This window comes from Platichthys flesus, chromosome 20 (genome assembly GCF_949316205.1).
Source record: "Platichthys flesus chromosome 20, fPlaFle2.1, whole genome shotgun sequence".
NCBI lineage: Eukaryota > Metazoa > Chordata > Actinopteri > Pleuronectiformes > Pleuronectidae > Platichthys > Platichthys flesus.
Window position 1 is genome coordinate 18,992,506 of NC_084964.1, and position 25,662 is coordinate 19,018,167.

Here is a 25,662-nt window from a genome sequence, read left to right on the forward strand (position 1 = left end):
TGCAGGATTGTTCAGCTGTTATATCAGACATGGGGGGAGCAAGTTGAAACTGTAATAAATTGAACCCAACATTTCCAGTGAGTCACACCATTAAATTCACACGGATCAGCTCCATGTTTAATCTGTGTGACACTTACGGCAAGCACAAGATATAAGTGGCACTCAACTGTTTTTGGACATTGCACTGAACTCCAGCGAATCTCCGGACATTGGGTTAAAGCTCCGGATAATGTCCGAATGAGCGCATGTACACCAGGAGATTCTCTGGAGGATTCACCAGGAGCGACTTGGCGTGTTGATGTTTCCTGTCAGAGCAGAGAATCTTCCTGTTGGTTTCATATGTGAAGGGAAAAAACCTCGGGGAGAAAGTCCCGACCCACGTGAGGACGTTCTCTAGAGTTCAAGTCCCTCTAGAAACATGAGAATGAGACTAAGTGTATGTTGAACTAATGCAGAACATCTCTCTCTGCCCCTCGCCAACACAAACTCAAGTGCTCTTTGAAAACTGGCTCTAATTGATTGGGGGGCATCACGGCCATTTGTAAACTCAGCAGGGTCCTTGAGAGAGAGAGAGAGAGAGAGAGAGAGAGAGAGAGAGAGAGAGAGAGAGAGAGAGAGAGAGATGTGAGCAGCAGATGATGCTGTGGTGCAGGGGTGATGAGATGGGGGAGACAAAGGAGGCAGGTGACAGGGGGAGAAAGGAGTGATGAAGAGGAGGATGAGGAGGAGGATGAAGAGGAGGGAGAGTAGAAAGCTGAAAACACGCGACCATGCATGAATAACCAGGACGCTTAGAGCAGGTGAAAGTGTCGGGCAAGAAAGCTAAGCTAGTTCATTTTTTTAAAGAATATCTATTTGTACTAAATCCTCTGTCACATGTTCAAATAATGCACGAAACAAACAAATACTCAGTAAAAAGCATATTTACTTATGGAACTCACTGGATCCAGATTCTTATCAGGATCTCACACACTCATAAATATCAGTCCCCTGAAAATTGTCCGTTTTTTCTTTCATCAATTAACATGAATTATTCATTTAGAAACTAGGAAATGTGGAAAAACAAATCCTCGATCAGAACTTTGATCAATTTGTTCAAAGGAGAGACTGATGTTGCTGTAACATCACGAGGAGACGGCAGGACCCAGAAGGACGTGGTTCAAGTTTGAGTTCACACGTTGAAATGCTTTCTATATAAACAGAGGAGCAAACTTTTGAATAATCATAAAGTGTATCTGTAATTAAAGAAAAGCTGAATCTAGAGCTGATGGACACTTTTCACCTCTCATCCAACCGGCTTCCTCAGTTAATTAAAAACCCCAGAACTCAAGGTGAGGCCTGTGAAGCCGAGGTTTCTCAATCCACACCAGCACATTTTCCGCCCCAGTGCATTTCCTCCATTATGATTCTGTCCAGGTTTACAACAAAGTGACTTTCAAGGAAAAACCGGAGAGGATCAGAGAAAACTGCCTCGTTTCATCATCATCCGGATTCCACAGGGACATGAAGGTCAAGTGTGTCCCCGTCCGCCTCGACCTGAACGAACGACATTGGTCCATGCAAACAGACAGACCCCCCCCCCCCGTCTTCTCCTGGTGGAGGTGAGCCAAACTGCTGCCGTTACTGTCACCCTGACAGATGCCCGCTGTGAGTCACCGGAGAGGGCGGCTGCTGCTGATTCAAGGCCTCGCTGCAAAGACAGATTCTCTATTTGGCCGTGACACGTTTACAAATTACACCCGAGATTCATTTCAGCCACTTCTCTCCACGTTCTACCTGTATTTCATCATCGCGCTGTTTGTCTTGCCAGAGGAAAACTGTCCGCTCGGCAGTTTGTGTTGTTTTAACACTGCTCTGATGTCAGGTAAACACTGAGGAGGCTTTTGTGAAGGTCCTCGCTTTGCTGGTTTGGGAAACTTGCCACCGGGCGGAGGACAAAGTAATCTGTCATTTACCGTTTTCTGTATATTTTCCTTGTTGTGACAAAATGTCCTGAAAGAATCCAGTGCTTTGAAATATCATCGTTCTATCTCAGGAGGAAACAAAATCACCACAACACAATTCAAGAAGAAGCAGTGGAAGCTGGTGTTGATCACAATGGTTTATGGGAAGCGTAGTTTCTTCACTCTTTAAATTATTAAGTCCACAGTCTTGTACATTTGCCTTTTTTTTTTTCATTTGCTCTAAATCAAATGTTTTTATGGTCACGATTCATCTTCCTGGTTCCAGACTTAAAACTCTTTTACTTCCAGAATCATTCTCAAAGTAAAAGTTAACCCTCTATTGGAACTGACATTACACATTTGAACTTACTGCTGCCACTGTGATGTGAGTATTGATATTTACATGAGAATAAAAGATGAGAAAAGAGTGGTTTAGAAAATAAACTCAAACATGTCATGTGTCGTGCACGTTAACAGAACTGTCTTCTTAAAGTGATGCTCCATGTAAAAGACATATTTCACTGTGGGATCGAAACAACTGGGGTTTTGCCGCTTTCACAGAAAAATGTGGCTCGTTATCTGATAATTAGTCGAGTTCACATAAACCAGTATTAACCTCTGTGTATCTGTTAGTGATGAGGATTGATGCTGATTGGACGATTTACAGAAGGGATTCATCATTTGTCGTGTTTTTGTTAAACTGGCATTGTGTGATACTGATTTGTCATATTTTGTTTATGTTCATTTGCTGTTGTCTTTTCCACGTGCACTTCTGCCGCCGTGAGCCTTTCACTTGTCCAGCAGTCTTGGGTGATTAGTGCATTTCTAAGGGGTCAGCACTGTTGTGGCGAGTTGGGGCTGGTTCTCCTTGTTAGCCGTTAACGTTGTGATTCTTGTTTTGGACTGTGTAACAGTTCGTACACTTTGCCATACGTTATTCTTGCGCATTAAAAAAACCCTGGAGGTCCGACATCGAGGGGCAAAGAATCCAATTCAATCAAGTTATTAAGATCATCGGACTCTGAGAATCTGAGTCCAGTCCTGCATCGAGTCAGATGAGTCAAACCTTGGTTCCTCCGGTCAGAGGAACCACAACGAAGCCGTGGACAAAAACAGGAACGTGCTCATTGCGACACACGGGGCACGCCTAGAGGAAGTGTGACCTCACGCCCCACAGAGGGTTAACGGCACCAAGGACTTCCTCAGCTCCTCCTCAGGCTCAAGGAGACAGAATCGCCTCCTGAGCTTCTGTATTTTTTGACCTATGCCCCATTTAGCAGTTTGTCTTTTGTGTGGCCCGACTGAGGAGCATTACGTTTCCTCCTCAGGGTTTTTTCTTGTGCTGTCGTCTTTGGCCGAATCGAATATCAATCTGGTTAATGTTGTCCATCGTGGACCCTGTGTCTCAGGAGGCTGAACATCTCAGATCAGGGGCTCCGACAGCAGGGTTACAGTTCCCCCCCACGACTACGGGTCACAGCTGGGGTCAAAATAAATAACTAGTGGGACAAAGAGTGAGAGGGACGTCCTAGATGGAGCTCTCGTCCGGCTGCAGGTCCAGCTGCGTGTGCTTCCTCTGCTCCAGGATCCTGTTGAGCTCCTCTGTGAAGGAGTGGTAGAGCGGCGACGTGCCCTCGTGGTCGGCCTGCCGCAGCAGCACGTAGCTGTTCCCGTTCATCTTCCTCAGCACGCTGGGCAGGGTGGCCGACAGCCCGTTGGCGTAGTCCATGCTGGGAAGGGGAGGCGGCATCGGAAGGGGAGGGGCCGGCGGAGGCGTTTTGGTCGGGGACATGTTTCCCTGACCTGGAACGATCTGCAGGAAGCCGTCGCCCATGTCCGCGAAGTTTGGCATCGACATGGAGTGACGCGCCTGGCGCCCGTTGCAGTGGCTGGAGATGGTTGTGAGTTCAAAAAGGGAGCTCCTCTTCCTCTCGGAGTCGCCCAGGACCCGCAGCCCCTGCTGGGAGAACTTTGGGTCCCGAGAGGCCCGCCTGGTGCAGAAGCTCACGTAGAGCAGCACCACGCTCAGCACCAGGCAAAGCCCCCCGAGCACGGCCACCAGGGAGATGTACACGGCCTCCATGTGTCTGTAGTTCTGGAACTCGGGTCCCGGAGGCAGCGGGGCGGGGGGCGAGGGCAGGGGCTGCTCGGTGGGGCCGCTGGTGGAGACAACAGCTGGGCTGGAAACTGTGGTGGGGCTGGTGGTGGCCGTGGAATCCACGGGGTAGAACGGGTCTGTGTGCACCCGGACCGTGTAAAGATAAACCAGCACCGAGACCGAGTTCTCCACGGCGAGGCAGCGGTACGACCCGCTCTGCTGGGCCCGGGCGCCGATGATGAGGAGGCCGTCTGTGCCGATGCGGTAGCCCGAGTTCAGGTCGAACCCCTGGAGGTCTTTACCATTCAGGGTCCAGCGTGGCGTCGCCAGGTTGGAGCGTAGTTCACACTGGAGCAGCACGTCGTCGCCCGACATCACAGAGCGACGCCGATGGACGACTGAGGACAAGAGACAAGAAACAGAGATGAGGAGACGGCAGGAGGACAGAGAGACGGACGGGCGTCAGGTGAGCAGCCCGCCGCCATCTCTTTCTATTACATTTCATAAGCCTCTTTAAACGTGGCGAGCTCTGCAATGCAGCCAGAGCGACCGCCTGACCTCCGGAGGCAGAGCAACTGATTAAAATGTGAGCGCTGGGACCTGGGGGATTGGGGGGGGGGGACACACACCCAGTGGAATCTCTTAATAGCTGCTAAGTGCTGGAGTTTTCAGGCAGAGAAAAGAGGTGTGTGTGTCTGTGTGTGTGTGTGTGTTGGACTTCTTAACCCCATAATCTGTGTGAGTGTGTGTATGAGAGAGAGAGAGAGACAAAGATAGAGGGAGGCAGGCAAACTCACCAAGGACACTGAGCGGCAGGTGAGAATAAAGAATTAAAAGCAGATCGGATGTAGAGTAGTGTGGGTCTGTGTGTGTGTGTGTGTGTGTGTGTGTGTGTGTGTGTGTGTGTGTATAACATACCGTTTCCCAAATTCTCCTTGCAGCCTCTGGTCCCTCTCAGAATATCCTGAGTTATGTTTGACCTGAAATAAGATGATTTAAAATTCAGTCACTGAGTATTTAAACCTGATTTAAGCAGAAGCACAGGAGAAGCATGGAGCGGGAACGAGAGAGGAAACGTTCTCCATCCAACTTACTTTAATCAAGCTGCTGATTAAAGGTTAAAAAGTGATATTGTGTTGGTTTCCTGGTGAAAACACAACCCCAGAGCCGTCAAACACCACACAACTTAATGAGGCTGACCCAGTGAGATTACACAATACTCCAACACATCTACAGTCAGAGGAGAGAAACACATAGTTTCTGGAACAGAAATCATTTAATTTTTGCAGTATGGGCTCCACTGAGGCTTCAGAAGGTTCCAGGCAGAGGGAGAGAATATTGATTTTTAAACCCAGTGCAGCTCAGAATAATCCCGTTTTACTCTCCAGCCATATTTCTCCAAGACTGATAACAGAAATAATGTCACTGCTTCAGAATGAAGAGGCCATTGAATACTCGCTGTAAACCAGGATAACGTAAGGTTTCCCATTAACGTGTCCCGACTGGGCTGCTGCCTCAAACGCTCCCAAACCAATCCACAGGAGAGGCCGAGGTGTCCAGAGCAGCAATGGAGATTAAGATGTCTGCTACTCATTCATGCAGAGTGAATGAAGAGGTGCACAAACAGGCCCCAGTGCAAGATGGAGCCAAAGTGTGTGTCTGGGTAGGTGTGTGTGTGTGTGTGAGAGAGAGAGAGAGAGAGAGAGTGTGTTTGGTGGGAAGAATGAATCCCAACACTCCCAGTATCCTCGGGTCAAACCGTACACGATGAAAAACACTTTACAAGCTGCTAAAACTAAGAATTAACGATCTATGTTTTTATAAAAAATCTCTTCCAGTGGATTTAATTTGACAGAACTCAACCATTTCATTCAAGTAAATCTCCAAATAAATTGACAAATCTTTCTGCTTACAAAAAGCAATTGTCAATAACTCCACTTGTGAACAGATAATGACGATAGTAAAATGTTGATTGTTGACAAAAACTGTAAATTAGGAAGCAGTAAAGCCTAAATAATTAATTTTAAGTGTTTCTCTGTTTTAAATGCTGATTTAAGATTTGAAAAATCTGAATGAATTTCTTTCAGTGGGTTTTTAGAGGGTAACTCATTTGTAATTCAAACCTTCCCACTTCCGATGAAGCTCCCGCTGAGCTGCAACTGGCTGATGAGACAAATTGAGGTCGACTACATTGTCTCAGACCTGCTTTCATAAAGAGTCGGAAGGGGAAGTAAAGCGTATAAATAATTAATAAGACCCAGGATCTGTTTTTGGCCCCGAAGGCGAAGAAGTAAACATCGTGTGAAAAGGTTGAGTTATGCAAAAGTGAACATTGTCAAAATGGTTCATCTCTGTTTGGAGGTTTATTATGTTGAAAGAGGATGTTTATAATAATAATATTAAATGTGCTAAACATTATTCCAGCACCTCACCTCTGTGCACTGGAGGATATTTCTACACACGCCCCCCCGTCCCAGCCGCAGAACGGGTCTCTGGCGAACACGCAGTCGTAACAGGAAGTGTATCTCCGACAGGCCGACATCGGCAGCTGCACGACTCCAGAGTGTGAGCCCACGTAGACGCTCCGCTGGGAAACAAAGAATGTGATTAATTTAAACATAAGCACCAAATTCTAATCAGTTCATGCTTAAGTCCGACTTTGTACCAATAGTGCAAAAATATCCTCAACGTATTCTTGAGATATCAGTTCAGATTTCAGATTGGGATGGACCAATAAACCCTAAATTCAATGCCTCAGGCCACTAGCTGTTGCTGGTGAGGAGAAATAAAAAATGATCTAATTTACTGATTTGGATCAATAAGTGAAAATCAAATGTGAACATCATGTTTATACCTCACTTGAAAATGATCTAATTTACTGATTTGGATCAATAAGTGAAAATCAAATGTGAACATCATGTTTATACCTCATTTGTACGCAGATAATTTATCAGCCCCGGCTCGATCGATTATGTCATCGGCCATTTAAACCCCGGTTAATTTGTCGTGCATGCAAACGTACCAGAGCCGAGGAGATGACCAGGCTCTCCACGGGCTGAGGTTTGTCAAACAGCTGCAGCTCCTCTATGATGTGCATTTCTCCTTCGATGTCCACAGCTCTGTGCAGCCAGCCGTCATCTGCAGGAGGAGACACAACCTCGTCAAACAGGAAACCGGGATAACAACACACAACTAAACAGAGCAGGTCTTAGAGTTGTCTTTCCACCGGGGTCGCTGGACTCACCAGTTCCCAAAAACAGGACGGTGTAAATGTTTCCATCCAGCGCCGGCTCCCTGTGCACGACCATCTTGACGTAGTTGACGCTCCTCTTGAACAACAGGGGGCGCACTCCCACTGGGTGCACCTGGCCGGCCATGAGTGGATGCCTCCTGGCGAAGGTGAGGACATTGTCCGGGAGGTCACGAGAAGAGTTGATGCCCTGGGCCCGGTGCCGATCTGTTATACACTGAGAAAAAGGGTTGTTTAAACAGGGGGGGTGGGGGGGAGCCGGATAATAACACGATCGTGTGAAGTTTTATTTTGAACTTACAGATCCAGGTCTCGGCTCCGGCACCTTCCCTGTGTACTCCCTCCACTTCGAGTCCTGCACCTCCATGTACGGCCCCTCGAACACCTTCTGCACATCTGAGAAGGCGTACTGGCAAATCGCAGAGGCCTTGATGTTCTTCCTGAAAGACGATACCCCCCCCACGTCCAGAGGACACGCTCAGGATTAATGATTCAACGCTGAACAAACACTGAGAGGTTATTGTCTGAGGAGCGACTGCCACCGGGATCAGATTTCAAACACCCCTGAAAACTCTGCGGGTGTTGACGTTTTGTTTTTCATCTCATTTTCCTCCTGGATGTGATCATTTATTTGTGTTGTGTGTACACGTGGGAGAGGAGGTGTGTGATTCTCCCTCCTTTAGCCAGAGAGCTAACCCCCCCCCCCACACACACACACTCCCTGTGAGTCAGAAATAAAAACCCATTTGTGGTTTTCCTGAAGCACCTGCAAAAGAAAAGATTTGTCCGACCACATAACAGCAGCATGAGTCAACAGCCAGGTGACCCATGATCTGAGGCCTTGAAGGTAGGATTAGTAACAAGGGGGGGGGGGGGGGGGGGGGGGGATGTGTGCGTCACATTCTTCTGTCCGCTGTGGGACCCCCTTCAAAAGCACTCAGGTGAGGAGAGGGAGGCTGACGTGAAACCAGAATCTGTCTTTAAATCTGGGGGGAGGTGTCGCCCGGGGGGGGTTTACTCATTCATGCACGGGTGTGACTAATGCACGGCGTTGACTGGCACTCACACAGGTGTGAGAGAGAGAGAGAGTGAGAGAGAGAGAGAGAGAGAGAGAGAGAGAGAGAGCGAGAGAGAGGAATTAAGAAAAAACGAGCTCGAATGTGAAATAAATAAGAAAAGACACAAAGAAGAAACAGAGGATTATGGACCATTTACTGCAGAGTCCTCTACATCACAATCTAACCTGCCCGCCCCCCCCGGGACAGTTTTATGCAGCATGACTCAGCACATCAGCATAAACACACACACACTCAGCGCAGCCGTCGTCCATCAGCTTCGACAGCAGCTCAATAACAACTCACCTGGAAGTTGAAATAATAACTTTAATGATCTTAAATACCACTGACTAAATAAAGATGGACGCCGCCTCTTCAACTGTGATTGAAGCCAAAGTATCCTGGATACCGGTGACGCCATCTTGCACTGCATGGTGATGGTCATTATGAGCGGTTATAGAGTGCAATACAGAGTTCAATATATATCTGAAAGTAGAGGATGATATGGAAAGAGAGCAGTGTAGAGTAGAAGGCGGTATAGAGCACATATAGAGACCATATAGGGCACATATAGAGAGCAGCATAGAGCAAACATAGAGGGCAGTATAGAGCATGTATAGAGTGCAATTTAGTCTATATTGATGTTCAGGCAAAACTCTTGAAAGAAAACGTTGTGCTGCGGACGTCTCGACTGCATCGCTCTATAAAAGCAGAACTCTATGTCGACTCTTACCACTCAAGGCCGAAGATGCCGTAGAAGATGCTGCTCTGGGCGTCCCGACCCTGCAGCACAAACACGCTGCGCAGGATATTGAGGTGCAGCTCGTACTCTGGGACGGAACAAACCATCCTGGCCTTCAGGAAGGAGGTCCACTTCCTCTGCAGGGTCCGCTGCCCCCCCCAGTCAGTCTGCAGCCAGAGGAGACAGCAGAGCAACAGGAAAATCATTGAATGCCAAGATCCAGTCACTCACTTGAGATGATGTATTCTGACATTTTCACTTTCCAATCCCACAAATCCAACCCCCTCATTTATCACGTGTGCGTCGATGGCAACTAATGTGATTGTAATAAAAAGTGACAAACATACGTCTACTGAATGATAGGAATCAAATCATGATTTACACCTGGTTATACTGGTAGAGGAGGCAGAGAGAGAGAGTCTTATGTGAGTGGAGCTGAAACGTTGGACTTCTAACTCTGAGCACATCGACTGTGGCACATTTGCTCTAATTGCATTTCTGTAGCCGTGGGAGGTGAAGCTGCAGGAGCTCTCTCTCTAAAAGAGTAATTTAGCACACCTCATTTAAAGTGAGGGGAAAGAGAGATGGAGTCGACTTCATTTTTAAAAACTCATCTTTGTTTACGTCTGAGATGTGTCGTTCATCAGATCGCTCTGTCGGCCTCGGCCTCACACACAAAGACACAGAGCAGCTTCAAATCCACATGACACCCAAGTATCTAAAGCTAAACTGTGGCATCAGGAGAACTTCCATCAAACATACCAACTCAATTTGTAGTGACAGAGAAAAGCAAAGAGAGGGAAAGGACTGCAGATGAGTGAGAGCTGGCCTTGGCAGAGAGGGGAAGATGGATTCTACGGAGAAAACATCATAAAAGAGTCCTATGGAGATGGATGCCAGGTTATTACTGAGGGAGGAGCTGAAGGGATCTGATAAATCACAATCTACGTCAGTCACATGGGTCAGCGGATTGTCACAACGTAAATCTGAGGGAATCCGAGAGTCAAGAATCCAAGGATGGCCTCGTAAAGACTCGCCTGTAGATGAATTATCCCTGGAGATGTTTCTGTTGTGAAACATGAAGCTGGTTTCTGAAGTCATAATATAGAAAAATGACTGAAATGGAACAGATCATCTGCCTGTGTCACCGAAAAACACTGTTCTCTGTGAAACTAGGTTGTGACGGCCGAGGAGGTCAGAGTCGAGCAGGGAGGAGGAGGAGGAGGAGGTGGAAGAGGAGGAGGAGGAGGACTCGTTAGGCAGCTCACAGGATGGCCCGATGTCAGCGGTTTCCAGAGGCGACTGCCAGGGGCGCCACCGCCGGCAGATCTGCCTCCACCCGGCCTCCACCCGGCCTGGTGTGTGGCTGCCACGAGGGCCGAGCCGGGGAGCAGCTCGGCATCTGCATGCAACGCTGTGGCCTACTTCAGAGTTATTAGACTCTCCAGAGCCCGGACACCTCCACAGAGCTGAGCGGAGGCCAGACCTCATTCCAGAAATGACTTATTTTAGATACACGGAGGATTATCAGAACGTGAAGTCTTTAAAAGGTTGTAAAGACAAAATCCTTAATTATTCCATAGCCTGCAGTTGTTTGTTATTATTATTGTAAAGGAATGTGCGATCCGAAGAAAATATATATTTAAAGGAATATTACTTGTAAGGGTTTCTTCAGATGATTCCTCCTCGCAGCTGATTGGTCGCTCTTGCAGAGGAGGGTGTGTTCAGCCACACCCCGTCTACCTGCTGTTTAACTGTATGCTTGAAGCGAGAGCCTGTAACGTGTAAGTGTTGCTGGATGCACGCTGAGGCCGGTGAAACGTTTATGGATGTTTTAATTTGCTCAATTTGATGAACAACAAAAACAAACCACTCACGGCTGTGAAAGACTAAAATAAGCTCCTCTCAGTAACGTTTACGAGTCACTTTAGGTAAAAGTCACAGCTGCAATTACAAGGTCGGACCGTGTAAAATGTATATTTCACTTTAATCAAGTCACAGAACGGAGTCAGATGAGGTGAAGGCTGCAGCCGCACCAGGAGGAAGATGAGGAGCCTGAACTTCGCCCACTCAAAGAATCCAAACACCGAGAATGAAGTGATCACAGTTCTTGCAAGAAAATTATATTTCAAGGTAGCGTTGATGAATAAATCAATACCCAGCAGAACGCGTCACTATGGGCAGTAAACATGAATATATAATATCGATAGATGAAGCCAGAAATGTGATGTCGTAAAAAGGGTTATAAATTGAAGTGGAGCCGCTCCAGGAGAAGCTTGGATACAAGAAATTAAATCATAAATCTGTGGAATTATCATCTCCAGCTGGTCCTGAGACAGAGAAACACAGCCAGTCCCTTTGTTGCCTGCCAGAATCCCTGTCCACCGACTGGTCCTGGCACTTTAACTCGCTGATTGGCTGTTAACACCGACATCCAATCAGATCTCTTCTGTTGCGAGTTCTTTTCACAATCTCCTCAAAAAGGTGTTAAATGTGAAATTCTTGTTTCTGTCATAAAAACAACACACTTCAACAGTGGTTTCAGCCCAGCAGCGAACTGGGATGTGACGTTAATTACACCAGCATGTGCAAGATAAAAGAAACATCAGGGAGGAAGAGCGAGAGGAAGAGGAACCTCGAGGAAACGGGCGCTGTCTGGACCGGAGATGCTGATCGCAAGTGAAATGAGGTGAGGAGGAGGAGGAGGAGGAGGAGGAGGAGGCGAGGAAGAGGGCGAGATGGCACTAAAGGCAGGGGAGGGGGGGGGGCTGCCATTAGAGGTGGAGGTTGGTGGGCTGGTAGTTTGCCTGGCAACAGTGAGAAAGAGAAGAAACCAACAGAGACGAGAATCTGCTGCTTCACAGAGAAACGACCGGAGGAGCAGAAACTCTCCATCGACACTTTCTCCTTCTCTTCCCATCTTCATTATGAACTTCCTGAACCCAGTGAGGGGTTAACGTGGTTCGGCTCGGCTCGGCTCTCTGACCTTGCAGACCCGGGCGACCCTGGACACCTTGGTCTGGCTCGGGTAGGCCGCCTGCTCCTGGCTCCTCTCCGTGAAGAAGAAGTAAATCTTGTCGTCGTCCCCGATGGAGCTGTTGACGCTCTCCTTCAGCAGCACCGAGCCCACGAAGTCCGCCTCTGCACACGCACACACACAGACACACACACACACACACACACACACACACACACACACACACACACACGCCAGACCTATGAGCAACCTGCAAAGTGTCTCCTTGGAAACTAAAGACAGTGATTTGCCTGAATTGCCACAACTGAATGAGTTTCAGCTGCAATGCGCTAAAAACTTTTCTCACATGATATTTATTCAGTTTCTGTTGTAAAAGCTCAACTATCAGTCCAATTTTTATAAAATGTCAACGAATTTTGGTGCATTTAATGATTTACTGCAAGTTACAGTCGATAAACAACTGTGTGAAGATACTTGTTGTTGTTGTTTTTATTTTCCATGAGTTGTAGTTACCCAGAAGCCACTGGGTCGGGGCCTCCTCGGTCCTGAGCGTGGGGAAGGGGAAGTTTCTGCGCATGTCTGGCGAGCTGCGGAACTCGTACTGAGAGGCCGTGAACATCTCCCCGTCTGACAGGCAGATCACAGAAGGTTTGTTAGTGGAGGGAAACCTGAATCTTTGCTTTCTGAGGCGTTTAGTGGTGAACTAGGGCGCGTACCCAGGAGGAGGCCGGTGTAGCCCTTTGCCGGGTCGTAGGGACACCGGTCTCTTCCCTCCTCGAAGCCCGAGGAGAAGCCGAACCGCTCTGCGTCCTAGAGAACAGATCAGGGACAGCGGGCAATGCATCATTTCAATTCAAATTCCACTCCTGAGCGCGGTGAAATCAAATCAGAGGAGCTCTTACTATGTAAGCGCAGAGCGGTCTGAAGGCGTTGGTTCCGCAGGCGTAGAGGTGCGTCTCGTTGAACCGCTGCAGGAAGCGGATGTGATTGAAACACTCCGTCTGCAGAGCACGGAGACAAACAAGTTATTTCTGTCTCAACAGAAGAAACAAACCCAGAGACCAGGTACCTGCAAATCCACTTCCTGCTGGGCTGAATTTAATTAGCTGTGCAAAATGCTCAGGCTCCAGTTTAGTTGCTCAGAGTCGCAGCAGGAGTGTTTCATTTATACCGTCCGATAAGAAGAGAATATAAATAATATGAATTATAATAGGAGCGTTGAGCTGCAGCCTCGTACCTGATTGTCTCTTCCTTTGTTCAGACACATCTTCTTCTGTTCAGGGGATGCGTCCCAATCAATCTGCACACAACAGGGGGTAATGGGGGGGGGGGTCAGGTAGCTCAATAAATAGACATAAATAGATCTCTGGATAGAATGTGTGCAGACAAACAGGAAGCGAGAACAGAAGGACAGCACAGTTCAGTTCTCCGGCTGCGTCACAGAGTTGTGTTGTGCATTTAATCCAATATCCACAAAATTGCAGGCGCACAACAGGATCTGCTCAATCTGCTCACAGCTATTATTAGTGTGTCCTCTTTCACCACTTGTGTGAACTGGGTTTGCTGGTTTCTCTGTGTGGCGTCTGTGCACTCACTGTGAGGATTCCAGGTGTGGTGATGTCGGAGGTGTTGAGTGCGTACAGAGCTCCTCTGCCTCCCACGTACAGCCGCCCGGCCTCCTCCTCCAGCAGGAGGGTGCTGTAGTTCTGGGAAGAGCCATTGAAGCGAACGCTGCCCAACAGCCCTGTGGAAAAATGACACGTGTTATAGGAACGGCTTCATCTGTGCATCGATCATAACTGCATCTGATACAAACTCTAATCTCCCAAACTGACATCTTGATGTATTATTTATTCAGTATACGTGTTGACAGGGAATCTGTTCACAAATAGGAGGATCACACTCATTTATTAATAAATGACCCCCCCCCCCCCCTTTAATGTCTCTGTGTGCACAAGCAGACGTTTCTCTCGACTCTACACATCCAGCGTCTACACACCTCAAAGGCTGAGCGTGGGGAGATGGGGGTGTAACCCGACCACAGATGGGGGTGGTGTGTATGGGTGGTGTGTCTGTATGTGTGTGTGTGTGTGTGTGTGTGTGGGGGTGGGGGGGTCTTGGGGTGATTGCTGAGTGTCGAGACATAAAGTGGGGATGGAGACGGAGACGGGGGGGGGGGGGCAGGGGGAGGCACACATTCAGGGCATTCAGCAGGAATTGTGCCCCAGTACTGCCAGAACACATCAGTGGTGCTGCCACATCATCATCATCATCATCATCATCACTGCTGTGTGTGTGTGTGTGTGGGATGGAGGGTGAAGGGGGGGGTCACACAGTAAATTGGCCAAATTAATGATAAAATCTGTGTCTGAATATGTCTTATTTATTATATTTTTTCAGAATGAACCCATCACATAACACGTGGTGAGGTGCAGTGAACCACATGCATGTGGAACGCAGCCCCTCAGTATCGGGGTCAGGCTGCTCTGCTGCTGTGAGACCGGGGGGGAGGAAGGGTTCGTTTACACGATTCCCTCCGAGCAGAAGAAGCTCCACAAAGTTTTAAATGTCTGATGGAACGAATGAGACGGAAAGAAGAAGAAGAAACCGACACACGCAGAGAGAACAGCTGCCGTCAGAGGAGAGAATCACTGAAGGTATCGACAGTGCAGCATATCCATCTCCACACATCCCTCCTCTCCCTCCTCTCCCTCCTCTTCCTCCATCTCCTACTGATGACAGTATGCTCCAGCTGCCAGTAATAACACAACCTATATTTGTCGCCTGGCAGATTGATGCTGTGGTGTGACGGCCCTGCAGGCCTGTCACTGGGAATCTGTTCTCCTCTTCATTGTTGTTCTGACGGAGCGACGGGGCTCCACTGCAGCAGGCGGGGGGGGGGGGGGGGCTGCATGTTATTTTTCTATTTCATTCTCTGTGGTTCATTAATTTCAGCAAAATACACAGAAATAAATCTGTGTCAAAGGGAAAAAAGGTTCCACTTCCTCGTTGAATGAGCGATATGAAACCACAACAGATGAATTTACAGATTTAAAGTATATCATGACTGGTAAACTGGTTCTATGTGACTGGTTTAGTTCCCCTTTATGATTCAGGAACCACTTTAACAAAGAGCAGAACCAGTCAATGACCTGACAAGGAAAAAAGGCAACTTTTGATATTTAGCAGGTTTTGTTTACTGGGTTTCAAATGACAAGGTTTAAAAATAATAACAGGGGAACGTGTCCAGGGTCCCACAGAGTGAAGACAATAACCAACGACACACAAAGACACACAAACAAAGACACACAAACACTTTGACAGGTCAGGTGATGCTTCCAAAGCAACAACAGTGACCAACAGCCTGAAACGCCACTTCCTGTTTATCCAAAACAAAGACACCAGAAGAGAACACACACACGTTCACCGACTCATTCATCTATTGCTATGATTCACACACACACACACACAGACACACACCACGAGGATAGTGAGGGTGACAGCGAGTTTCATCGTGACACAAGACGCTGACAACAGTTTAGAGTCCCCCCCCCCCCCCCGCCCCCCCGACATCACGTGGAGGACGTTGTCTTCCCCCCACGCCGAGCTGCCCGTCTGGAGACAGCAGGAAGTCCTCGTCTCTCAGAGGACGAGAGGCTGAGTCAACTTCCTTCATCAGCGACTACAGGGAAACTCTCACTGGGCGAAGATTAATTTATTATCATACGAGACTGACACTGCGTTTATTAATATTAATATTTATAACTCCTCGACGAGGAAATGCTCCAGTAGAGTTTAAAATAAAATCCAACTCTGCACTTTCTAAGTCGATCGGTTGTTTTTGCAGATTCAGAGATTGAAAGATGAAATCAGTTCCGTGCTTGTTTGAATCAAAGCGACAGATGTGTGGAAATTGTGTGTTTGTTTAGGACAGTCGGCCTCGGCCAGATGTGAGTGAGCAATGAGCTTCTCCTGTGACGCACAAAGGTCAGGACGTGCTGGGGGGGGGGGGGGGGGTCATGCAGCAGAGCACCCTCTCCACACATGCACACAAGAACCCAGCATTTATCAAAACACTGCAATAACCGTCATAAATACAATGAAATGTCCATATTATTCATCCGACTTTTCTTCTTCAGTCACTTCACTACCTCGGCTTGTGTTTACTTATATTTTACTTTATCATACAGTTGCATTTTATTTTTATATCTGTATATTTTCATTAAAACAGGTCATTTGAAAACATGATTTGTGCTGTGGTCTCACAACAACAATAATGGTCTTGAATGCACAACAACACAAACAGAGGGTGACAGAACAAAAATGCTAAAACACGCACACAACACAACAAACACACGTGAACCCCCCCGTCCCTGCGAGAACACTTCACAAACGAGGCTGAGGAGCCGCGCTGCTCCTGACTCATCCCACAGTGACCACAACGCCTCGGGTCCATCTTATAAAAATAGTGGTTGCATGATATAACCGGGACGGAGCTGATGAGGAGGACGAGGGTGACGAACACAATGTCCCCGGCCCCACGGCGGCAGGGCGACCTCGCTGTCAGACCCGGCTCAATGTGGCGGTGTGTGTGTGTGTGTTGCTTCAAGCCTCCCTCCATCTTCAGTGACCACACACTCAGACGTGAGAGAGAGAGAGAGAGAAAACCAACGATGAGTTAAATCCTGCAGATCGGCCCAGATCTGATAAATCTGGATTTTCATTTGAATCTGCACCAAATTCACTGATAAGTTTAAGTCTTGTGATGGATACTCAACAGCAGAGAGGAAACCAGGAAGTTAAGTAAGTCAGTTGCAAAATAAAACAGGAAATGAAATGAAAAAAAAACAACAAGGTCAACAAAGAAAAGACCCACAACAACACACAGACGACAGCAGAGTCACGACACCAGAAGGTTAACGTTTGGTTTAGGCCCAAAAAATGACCTGAGTGATTTTCAGTCAAATTCATGAACAATGAATTTCTGGCAACATTATACAAACTGACTTCCAAAGAAACACACACACACACACACACAGACTCACACTCTCACACACAGACTCACACACTGTACCTTGTGCTTTGAAACAAAATCAATGAGGAAAGTCAACAGAGCGCCGAAGTGTGTGAGAGGCTGAATTCTGTTTACTGTTGTCCTCCTGTGTGTGTGTGTGTGTGTGCGTGAGGAACATCTGCCATTTTTTCCAGTGTGTACACACAAAACGCACACGCACACGCACACGCACACACACACACACACACACACCTCTTATCTTAACCATAGCTACTATTTACATAACCTTAAACTTCACCTGAATCTTGACGTGAACCTTAAACTAATCTGAAAACATAACACACACACACACTCTCTCTCTTCATTTCAGAGTGAAGAACTTTCTATCAGTGACTCAGAAGGTCTGAGTGTGTGTGTTGTGTGTGTCTGTTGTGTGTGTGTGTTAGTGTTGTGTGTCTAAACGCTGAGCCGTCACAGGTGGTGCGACCAGAATGTGCCCAAACATTGTAATCCTCAATGTGGGGTCCAAGTTAGAGAGTAAATCCACTGTGTGTTTGAGCATGTGACACACACACACAGACACACACAGACACACAAACACACACACACAGATTGGGGAACAAATGCTGGAAGGAAAGCCTGACTTAACTTCTTTGAACAGTGTAAGAACTGTCAGCTGTTGTCAACTCTGTCCACATTATATAAGCATCTCCTGGTTTCTGCACCAGGCCCGAGAGCCAGGGAAGTGACTCTGTGTTGTGTAAGAACAAACGCACAACTGGGTGCCCTGCTGAACCACAATACAAGACAACGAGCTGTGCATGAAGCCGAGTGTGGTCCCCTCAGTTATTCCGTCCTTTTAGTCAAACCGCTCAATCCTTGACGGACGCCCTGTCAATCACAGGGTTCGACATGTGAGACAAATCAGACAGGAACTTTGGAAGTTGGGTTCTGGCATCGTTGAGACATTTTGAGACGTTTTAAAAAAGTGATCGATTTAGCACCAGACGCACAAAAAGAAGCCGACACACAAACGCTTTCAGTGAATCACAGATAAGATTCTGTCACAGGGGAACAGGATCAAATCCTCATGGACGTCTTTTCTGATTTAAGGGTCTGAAGCATGAAAGAGGAAAAACAAGAGATTAAACAGCTTCCGTCAAACAGCCGTGGCCGGGTTGATAATGTGAGTAAATAATCAATATTTTGTGTGTTCAACGTGCTGGAGACGCAGCTGCTCGGGCACTCGTCTCAGACAACGATGGACTTGGCTGAACGGTGAGTTGTTGAACCAACGCTGGCTCCTCTCGTTGGATCTGTGATCCAGAAACCCTCCTCGTGCACGTGAAGGCAAAGTATCAACATGGAGCCTCACGAGCGACACGTTACAGGACATCAATATTTCACAACTGCATTGCTTCAGGTCTGGTGGCAGAGGCAGAAGAAGGAGGGCAAACATCAGAGTTCAGAACTTGGTCAAACATTGACAACACAATCCGGTGAAATCGCCTGAAGCTGCACAACTTTCTCTATTAACTGATGAATGGGAGATGTCTGGTCTACAAACCAACGTTCTCCACACAAGGACAGTTTGTGTTTCATATCTGAAGAAGCAGCAGGAGATCTGGAATGTCCTCGTCCTGTTGACGTCTTCACCCTCTACGTCTGTGGCTCGTCTTTAATATCATTTCAAAATAACAATCTTTATCCACGTCCTCACTAAAACGCCTCAAAACCCAAATCATGTGACGTGGAAGGGAAATGAGACTAAACCAGGAAATGAGGTTGATTTGTTTTCCTGCTACTTTCACTTCACTCCAACAATTTCCTCTCTCTCATCAATCTGAGCCCCCTTTGACGCAGCGTGTGTCCCCCCCCACCCCGTCTGTAAAGCATACGGTAAATTAACGAGCGCCCCCCCCCCAGCTGAGAGACACGACATAAATCCTCCCACAAGGTCACCCATAGGTGGCGACACCCACGTTATCTCTCCATATAGAGCAGGCGGACGTGTGAACCCCAGTGGGGGACATGTGTTTCTACAGGGAAAGTGACGTCCAAATACCCCCCCACCACCACCCCCCAACCCTTTTACTCAGACACATACGGAGACAGATGAGACGCAGGCTGACACACGTGCACATCCTGCACACTCACATGCACTGACTCGCTTCCCCTGGTGTTTGGAAAGTGGGTCAAGGACAAGTTGGTACGAGGGCAAAGAGAAAACCACGATGTGCGATGAGGCTGCAGCACAGAGAGCGCTGGTGGAGAAGCAGAGGATGTTTGATTTATAATCCGAGGCCGGGTCAGAGACGAGTAAATAAATAGACCGGGGAGGATTCAGAGCTTTCAGAACAGACAATGGAGGCTGTTAGAAACTTACTTCACGACTGAGGAGCCTTTTAAACTGGCTGATAAGTAACCGTGGAAATTAAATCAAGGGCTGCTCGTCTGTTTATTCAAAGTTTATTAACCATGAATGCATCAATCACACCGATCTTATAACTGCACTTCTTTACAGGAGCCATTCTGGAGATGTGCTTCATGGACACATCATCCTGACTGATTCTCCCATCGTCTCACTCTCTGCAGCTCTTATGAGGAGGCCCTGTTCCTCCACCCGTCCTCTAATAATACTTGTCCTCTGAGGACCGGGGGGGGGGGGGGTGAGGTGGAGACAGATGGAGTGGAGGTAGCAGGAGCCGGGGCCGGAGTTCCCTCCTCGCTGCAGCTGCAGTGGTCGCCTCTGCCGCAGTGATGTGGAGCGAGGAGAGGGGGGGGGGGGGGGCGGGTGAAGGTGAGGTGGGGTGGCGAGGCAGGTACAGGAGGGGGGGGGGGGCGCAGAGGTGCTGATTGTATGTTTGTGTGAAAACCCAGTGTCCGACTAACACGCGTGTTCAGCAGTTCTTCCTGCACGGGGTCATGTGATCAGGTGAGCCGAGCTCCGGTCATGTCTGTTGTTTCATTAGAAGTGTTTGCTGAGCCGTGTGATCTAGGACAGGGCTTGAGAGAGACGATTAATAACTCGGAGCAGAAAGGAGCCATCTTCAGGGCCAACTTCAAAATCTGTGCCACTTCTTTGGGGGGGGGGGGGGGGGAGGAAGCTGCAGCAGCATCAAATAAGGACAGAGAGGTGAGAGGAGCTGAGGCACGTGTTTGCATGGATGCAACTGGAATCGGGTTTTTAACAGTCAACAACTTGTGAGTACAGTTCTCATAATGATGCATGTTGCCACCGTTTGTTTATTTGTTTACAAACTGGCAAAAAGTGTTTCCAGATCCTGTTTGCAGAGGAACTGGATTATGATGATACTGGATAAAGGAGATCTGAAATCAAGCCTCTGCTCCAGGTCCAGCTTTAAACTCAGCTACAACAACATACTTCATTATATTCACTGAACACAGTATCCTTGTTTCCTGAGTGAAAGGAGATGTCTCTGTACCCCCCCCCCCCCCATCACCTTTGGAGAAGACCGTTGTCCTGGGCGTGACGTCCAGGTCCAGAGACGGGCTGAAGGGGAAGGCCCACAGCTGGGACAGCCTGGTGAGGAGCAGCGGGAGCAGCAGCAGGAGCAGGACGGGTTGGACTGACCTCTGCTCTCCCATGTTTACCACACACACCCGGGTCCAATCAGCTGCTTGTACACAACGTGTGAGGGAGAGTGTGTGTGTGTCCGGAGGTCGAGCTGAGAGACGCTCCTCCAGCTGAGTCTGGACAGCAAAACAGAAAACAGAGTGTGAACACAACATGAAGAAGGGAAACATGTCAACCAACCAGTCCCTGTTTCTGTGCAAGTACATTGTTTAACCCAACACCTTGATCTAAAAAATAACAGCAACTACTGTACAGCCGTCAGATTAACAAAAAGTACTTCAAAGTACACATCGAAAGTACAAAAGAAAATTCAATTCAATTCATATTCAGCTCATGTTCAGGTTCCTTCTTTTTATCAGTGTTTCCTCAGACTGTCCATTGCTGCAGCCCCTCCTTTCAGCCTCTGTCTCAAACAACTGGTTTTAGCTCCACGCAGGTGTTTCAGGAGACTTTGGGCTTTTTAACTTTGCAGAACGAGAAGAAAGAAACAGAGAAAAACTTCCAACGTCTCCTTTAATTGATGAAACACCCTTAACAGGTCATCAGAGATATTACACTTCCTCATCTTCCTTGATGTCTGATTAACGAGGTCTTCATGATATTTCATAAACACGTCCAATGGGAACAAGGACCTCAGGTGAACCTTCCTCAGGTGAACTCTCCTGCCGACTTGGAACCAGGATTTGAAAACGACTTGCTCTTATGCACGATCACTCTCAGACGACAACAAGCAATCAGCCGGAGTGAAGGAGCGAGTCGCCCGTTACATGAAAGCCCACTTGAAAAGTTCTGGGAGTTAAACAGCGTGTCCCAGTGACGTGATACTCCAACACACGACTTCCTCTCTTAATTAACTGGGTGCACGGCGGAGCAGCATGATGGGTAATCTGGAGATTAGGCCCGGTGCCATCCGGACGCTCTCCACCTGGCTGCTCGCGCCTCGCACTGATCAAAGGGTCAACACTGGGAATCCCTCTGCACGACGCGGTGACACTGGGGAATTACCAGTTTAATCTCCACAGCTGCTGCTGCTAATCACTCATCGGCATGAAGCACGGCGAGGCGGGTGACCCTCGGTGAGCGGGTCGGCCGCTGAGCGTTCAAACCGGCCTAAAGGAGGAGATTCAAGTATCTGACGTTCATTCAGGATTATCTCTCACACTAAAACAAACTGGTCCACATGAGGGTTTTGGATCAGTTTGAATCCCAGTCCATAGTGTGGAGGACATGAATATGAATTCTCAGATTCGAGGTGACCTGAAAAGTCCTTCCAGACTAAAACCCACATTTTCAAACTCAAACTGGGACCAGCAGAGTTTTCAAACTGGTTCAGCGGCTCTGAAGTTATTGCGTTTCAAACTGAATTGTGGGATTATGGATGTAGCTTCAGCTTCAGCTTCAAGCCGCTGCCCTCACAGCATCGAACACACCATCGTCTCAACACATCTGCCTCTGCGTTGCGTGTGCCGGCGCTGACAGCTCGCTGTGGCCTCGTTGATGAAAGCATGGAAACTCCAGGAGGGAAAAGTAAACACATCTGCCTCGACACCGGCACGAGGACGAGCGGGTCACGCATGAGACGAGAGGAATCGAACAGAGCAGCGTTGAGCCGGAGACAAGTGAACTGGGACGGTTAAACCCAGTTCCGGTGATGGTCTCTGCTCATCCAACAGAAGGACATGAGTTCTGTTCACCCCCCACAGATCAGGTTTCTAGAATATGATGAAGCTGTTTTCCATCCGTCACGGACGATATGCTAAATAACCCGGACTGACATTTCAGCAGAAAGATCAATAAATTAGTTTTCGGTGCTCAGAGCCTGAATAATAACACATTCTAATAAAATGATGTGAAATTAACTTCATGCTTGTACACAGGTTCTTCACTTGATATTAACTTCTTTACTTCTAAAGCAAAGACGACTTGTAGGAGACGTTTAGTGTTTCTTCTCTGTGGTGAGCGTCTGACGTCAGATGGTCGTGATGACGCTACTCACACCTGTCTCTTCTATGCTAGCATGTGTCAGGATGATGTGTTCATACTGAGCCTGACACTTCTGCAGAGAGATCAATAAAAACAGGTTGAAATTAGAAATGTTCAGATTAAACATTTGAATTGCAAAGAGAAAGAGCTGTTTGTTATTTAACTGCATTTAGAGTTTATATTCTTCCTTCTCTGTGTTATTTCTCTTCTTTAACAATATATGTCCAATTGTCTCTTTTAAACTAATACATAACCTGTTTTGAATATTATGTGCTTAAATGAATCTGCCTCTAGAAACACACGTTATGGTAGAAGTTCTGTGTCTGGGTCCAGCTGATAAAAATGACAACATGTGAAAATAAGTTCTTAGGACAAACACCTCATTTCCATGACTCCTCTTCTGCCCAGTTCCTGAGTTATTATTGAAATCATCCGGATCTGATCTGTCGGCTCCGTCTGAAAGTATCATGGGATGGAGGCGTGAGCACAGAACTGTCAACCAGCTGATCTCCGAACAAACAACCGTTTACACCTACAGGGCAATTAACCTGCATGTCTCTGGACTGTGGGAGGGAGTCCCCGGAGGAAACCCACGCAGCTTCCAGAGGCTCGTTGCTGTGAGGCCACAAGGTCACCCGCTGCGCCACTGTGCCGCCCGAGTTATGATGCACAGGGAAATTAGCTTCGTCTTCAAAGTCAGAAGGTTTTTCTCCTCAGTTAAATGAAGGTTTGGAACAAATTGCTATTTTCAGCCAAAACCAAAGGAAATAAGCGTCGTTGACATTTAATCTAAACTCATGTGGTTGAATCTGAAACCACCAGCAATCCAAGACCCGGTTCTGTTCAGTAGAGTTCTTCAGAACGATTCTCTACATTGTTTGTTTAAAATATCAAAAACTAAACATTTGACCAGACACAGTGTCTTTGATCCTCCAGAAGTGGGACGTGCCAAAGGGTCCTAAGGGTCCTAAGGGTTAGAGTTGACCCTGACATTGCCTGATTGATTCAGGATTATAGAACAATCTGACGAAGATGAACGTCTGATGTCAGATGGTAGTGATGATGCTACTCCCACATGTTTTCTAGGTTTGGTTCAGTCATTCGTGAGCACACTGGATCTTTGCCGTTTTGAAAAGACCCCGCTCACAGATGTACTTCGTCCAAATAGAGACTCAAACTTCAGAGCACGAGTAGATCCTTCAGACGTGTGTTCAGCTCCCGGAGGTTTATTGTGTCGACTGTAGCTCCGAGCTCATCGTAGCTTTACGTCTCGATGACTTCACGATCAGCCGGTTCCACATTGAACCAAAAGGCAAATATGTTCAGATCCTTCTGTTTACTCTTCACGTCCTGAAACCTGTCGTCAAACGCCTGGAGGAGTTTCACAAATCCAACATGTGACAGTTTATTGTAGGCGTGTCTGGGGACAACGCACTAGTGAGAAGGAACGATTCTGAAGTAGCATCAACACAACACAAGACGAGAAGAGAACACAACATTACAAACAGGTGGAGAACGTGCACTGAGCAAGTCTGAATCCATCAGGACTAAAGAGGAGATTTCACTGAAAACAAAGACTAAGTGTTTTATTCTCCAATGACTTAATTTACAGAGAAATTACATTTAAAGGAAACTTCTTCCGATCAGAAGAAACATGGAACCTTGTTCACCAGCTTCCTCTGAGACAATAGAAATGATCTGATCACAGATGATCGATTATTAAAGAAGTTAATGCATTGGAGAATAATTTGAAACCAATGAGACGTCACAGATGTGGAGCGACCGACCGAGGACAGGTCCGCAGAGACTCTAGATTCTAGACTCCAGACGATAACTGGATGAAGAATGTGTCTTTAAGTCACGAGACACAGTTTGTTAAGAGTCCGCACACGTGCACTGTGGATGCGTAAAACAAGCGCACCTGTGCGACCTGGACCGGACTGCAGCACCGAGAGAGAGAGAGAGAGAGGCTCCGCACTGCACAGTGTGTGTGTCCGTGTCCGTGTGTGTCTGTGTGTGTTCACCTTCAGTCAGAACACACACATGTGCGCAGGAGAAAAGTGGGAGAAACGGAGAGAGCGCGTGAAAAGACGACAAACACTCACCTGCGTGTTTTCTGGAGTCCGCGAAATAAATCCTCGTCCTCGTGTCCGCGGAACTGAAGCTGCTGGAACACTGCTGCTGCTGCGGTTACCCAATGCGCGCACACACACACAGACACACACACAGACACACACACATCCCATCTAGCCCGCTCTCTCTCTCTCTCTCCCTCTCTCTCTCCTCACACCCCCCACCCCTCGCTCTCTCTATAAACATAATTGTGCCGAATACATACTAATATGTATTTCAATTAGGCTTCATGTGTCTTTATTACATAATTTCACGTTCAATTAACTACATTTATCTCATGTAGTTAGAGTGAATCAAGTGATTTGATTAAATATGTTAAACTTATACATATAAATTAACATTTAATTTATTTAGTAAACTTGTATGGAAAATTTCGTATGAAAGTGAAATCCATAAGGTCAGTGTTTTTGGAGCAAAGGTGCACATTCCTGGTTCACTGGTTCACAAAGGTAATAAAACCCCATCTCAAACGTTTTGATTTCTTTCTGCCCTTCTTTTGAAATTGTGTAATTATAAAACATTTGACCCAAAATGTATTTTCCATTTTCTTGTGAAGGTCTGTCGCAGTTGTAGAAGTTTAACTTGACTGCCATCTGCTGGTGGCTCGTGGTAACACATGTCTCCCCTCTATTTTTAATCATATTCTCCAAAATAGACCAAAGGGTTGAAGTCCTTTTTATTGATTATTGCCATCTAGGTTATTATGAAGCCCTTTGTAATTGTTTTTTAAAACATAATAAATAATAATTATACATTTCTGATTCCAGTATTATAAGCTACACAAGCTTTACATGTTTTAAATTATTAAAATCGTGAAGGTGTTGATAAATGGATTTGAATCTGAAGTACATCCTGACAGTCAGTATTTT

General features: G+C 47.1%; 1 protein-coding gene across 1 annotated transcript; it reads right to left on the reverse strand.

Annotated features, from left to right (window-relative positions):
• Positions 1–907: 907 nt before the first annotated feature.
• sema4gb (sema domain, immunoglobulin domain (Ig), transmembrane domain (TM) and short cytoplasmic domain, (semaphorin) 4Gb) lies at positions 908–24,880 on the reverse strand. Its single transcript, XM_062378393.1, has 15 exons — positions 24,766–24,880; positions 20,544–20,793; positions 13,661–13,809; positions 13,303–13,365; positions 12,968–13,066; positions 12,782–12,875; positions 12,579–12,692; positions 12,075–12,229; positions 9,080–9,255; positions 7,593–7,731; positions 7,286–7,508; positions 7,064–7,179; positions 6,474–6,628; positions 4,960–5,021; positions 908–4,439 (listed from the first exon to the last, which is right to left on the reverse strand). Exons 2-15 carry the CDS (start codon positions 20,686–20,688, stop codon positions 3,472–3,474), a joined length of 2,658 nt encoding a protein of 885 aa, XP_062234377.1. The 5' UTR covers positions 20,689–20,793; positions 24,766–24,880; the 3' UTR covers positions 908–3,471.
• Positions 24,881–25,662: the final 782 nt, after the last annotated feature.

Bases quoted from the DNA above. Each gene is read 5' to 3' on its own strand.
- sema4gb (XM_062378393.1), bottom strand. From the start codon at position 20,688: ATGGGAGAGCAGAGGTCAGTCCAACCCGTCCTGCTCCTGCTGCTGCTC. The intron at 9,256-12,074 runs GTCAGAGAGCCG...CTCTGGCTGCAG, and splicing joins GGGTCGCCCGGGTCTGCAAG to ACTGACTGGGGGGGGCAGCG. The intron at 7,732-9,079 runs GTAAGAGTCGAC...ATCGTCTTTCAG, and splicing joins GGCATCTTCGGCCTTGAGTG to GAAGAACATCAAGGCCTCTG.